General features: G+C 38.4%; 1 protein-coding gene across 2 annotated transcripts in view; it reads left to right on the forward strand.

Moving 5' to 3' along the window:
- ptdss2 (phosphatidylserine synthase 2) overlaps positions 1 to 2,186 on the forward strand; it is a 27,160-nt gene that overhangs the window by 14,568 nt on the left and 10,406 nt on the right. For both annotated transcript variants that reach the window (XM_017434807.3, XM_017434808.3), the window contains exons 7-8: positions 467 to 517; positions 1,763 to 1,876. In XM_017434807.3, coding sequence (XP_017290296.1) covers positions 467 to 517; positions 1,763 to 1,876 — 165 coding nt within the window. The remainder of the gene's footprint in view (positions 1 to 466; positions 518 to 1,762; positions 1,877 to 2,186) is intronic.

The following is a 2,186-nucleotide window of genomic DNA, read 5'->3' on the forward strand; positions in this document are numbered from 1 at the left end:
AGTCATGGGTCGATCACTGTATGCAAGTGAAGAGTGAGGCAACATTTAACTAAATTTACATCTACTTATTTATGTAATTAATTGTTTTAATGGTACTTGTAGTGTGTGTGTTTAATTGATTTAGTTGTAAGTTTTTTAGAGATGTGAAACACGAGTGTTAAATAAGATGTTGTTATTTTCTGCTTGAGAGCTAAGTATATAAAGTGAGAATGTTGAATTGAATTTATATTGATTTATTTAAAAATAAGAAAGTAGTAAAAGTTTTACATCAACCTAGTCCTTTACATACAGATAACTTTTTTATGTGGGCCAAAATGAATGACTGAATGAATTAATGAATTCCAAGACGACCGATTAATCGAGAAAATAATCGCCCGATTAATCGATTATTGAAATTATTGTTAGTTGCAGCCCTAATTTGGATAAACGGAACACGTTTAACAACGACCTTTGTTTGTGTCTGCAGGATAAGATGGACGGTTTTGTTCCTGCTCACTTCCTGGGATGGTATATTAAGGTACGTTTATACTTTCACTGAAAGCTGAACACAAGTTCGAGCTGGGATACCATCCAGTCGCAACAAATCGGTTGAAACCAAGAATCGATCCATATCTGGATCATGAAGTCAGGCAATCATAACAGAAGATGTTTGCAGGCATACAGCGAGAACATGAAAACCCTAAACCTCCTGAAAGTTAAAATATAATCCAAGTGTATTGTAAAGGAACTAGTTGTTCATAAATATGACATCTAATTCAGCAGCTGCTAACACAGATTTAATTAAAGGCCTTGAAAGAATGAATCTGACCCGCTGCTTTTCATGCCAGAGTTTTAAACTAGGATTATCTTATAAAGCAAAGTTAGAGCAATTTTTGGTGAAAATTTGTACTGTACTTTCTGCGCTACAGGGCGCACTGGATTATAAGATACACTGTCAATGAATGGTCCATTTTCAAACTTTTGTCATATATAAAGCGCATTGTTTGCCAAAGTCGTACTAAAACATCACAACTTCTTACATATATAAGGCGCTCCGGATTATAAGGCGCACTGTCGTTTTTTGAGAACATTGAAGGCTTTTAAGTGCGACTTGTAGTCCAGAAAATACTGTAAATGACATTATACGCAATCTTTTGTGAGACCTCCCAGGGTGGGATGACTCTCAGCTACTACCACAACAAATTTTAGCTCAATGGCTCTAAAAAATTACATTTCTAAAGCAGCCATCTTGAATTGGATTGGTTACAAAAGTTATTCAGTTGAAGATGTACATCCAGTGATTATTTCCATAAAGCTTCATTCAAATTTGACTAAGCTGTTCATGAGATGGTTTGCTAACAGAGTTGGCACCTAACAGTTGTCACGCCGCATAGTGCTCAGAAAATGTGTTGGGGCTCAGTCTCAGCTACTCCCACACCAAATTTAGCTCTATATCTGTAAAATTGACTTTTTGTGGATTTTAAGAACATTTGGATGTGGCAGCCATCTTGATTTGGATTTGCTTTAAAGGTTAATCAGTTATAGAGCCACATCCAAGGATTACCCTCAGAAAGTTTCATTGCAATTTATTCCGTGGTTCGTGAGATATTGTGCTAACAGATGCATACAGACATGAGAGAAAAGATAATCACTCGCCTTCTACTTTTTGGCAGCGGGTAATGACACTACAGCTAAGTGGGTCATTTAAAGAATGTTTTTTCTCTCTGTTTATACATTGAAAATATATATATATTTTTTTTTTTTTTCCCCCCTCTCCCCTCAGACGCTGATGATTCGTGACTGGTGGATGTGTATGATAATCAGCGTCATGTTTGAGTTCCTGGAGTACAGCCTGGAGCACCAGTTACCAAACTTCTCCGAGTGCTGGTGGGATCATGTGCGTACAATTATTTCCTCTCTTCTCCTCAGCTCAGAGCGTTGCCTTCAGGACACAAAATAAAATAAAAACAGACAAGATTATTAAGAAAAGAGAGGGAGAACAGAAAATTGTGGTAAACATCAAAACTCCCCAGCACTGGCAGCGCCAGGGGGGTGCTAGGGGGTGCTGTAGCTCCCCCTGGAAAAGTCATAGCACCCCCGTAGCACCCCCAAGCAAAGGCATAACCGGGGTATGTGTGGGACATGTCCCCCACTTCCCTTATGTATGCCCTATATCCCCCGCACTTTTTCCAGCCGTTGCAATTGTT

This window comes from Kryptolebias marmoratus, linkage group LG11 (genome assembly GCF_001649575.2).
Source record: "Kryptolebias marmoratus isolate JLee-2015 linkage group LG11, ASM164957v2, whole genome shotgun sequence".
Taxonomy (NCBI): domain Eukaryota; kingdom Metazoa; phylum Chordata; class Actinopteri; order Cyprinodontiformes; family Rivulidae; genus Kryptolebias; species Kryptolebias marmoratus.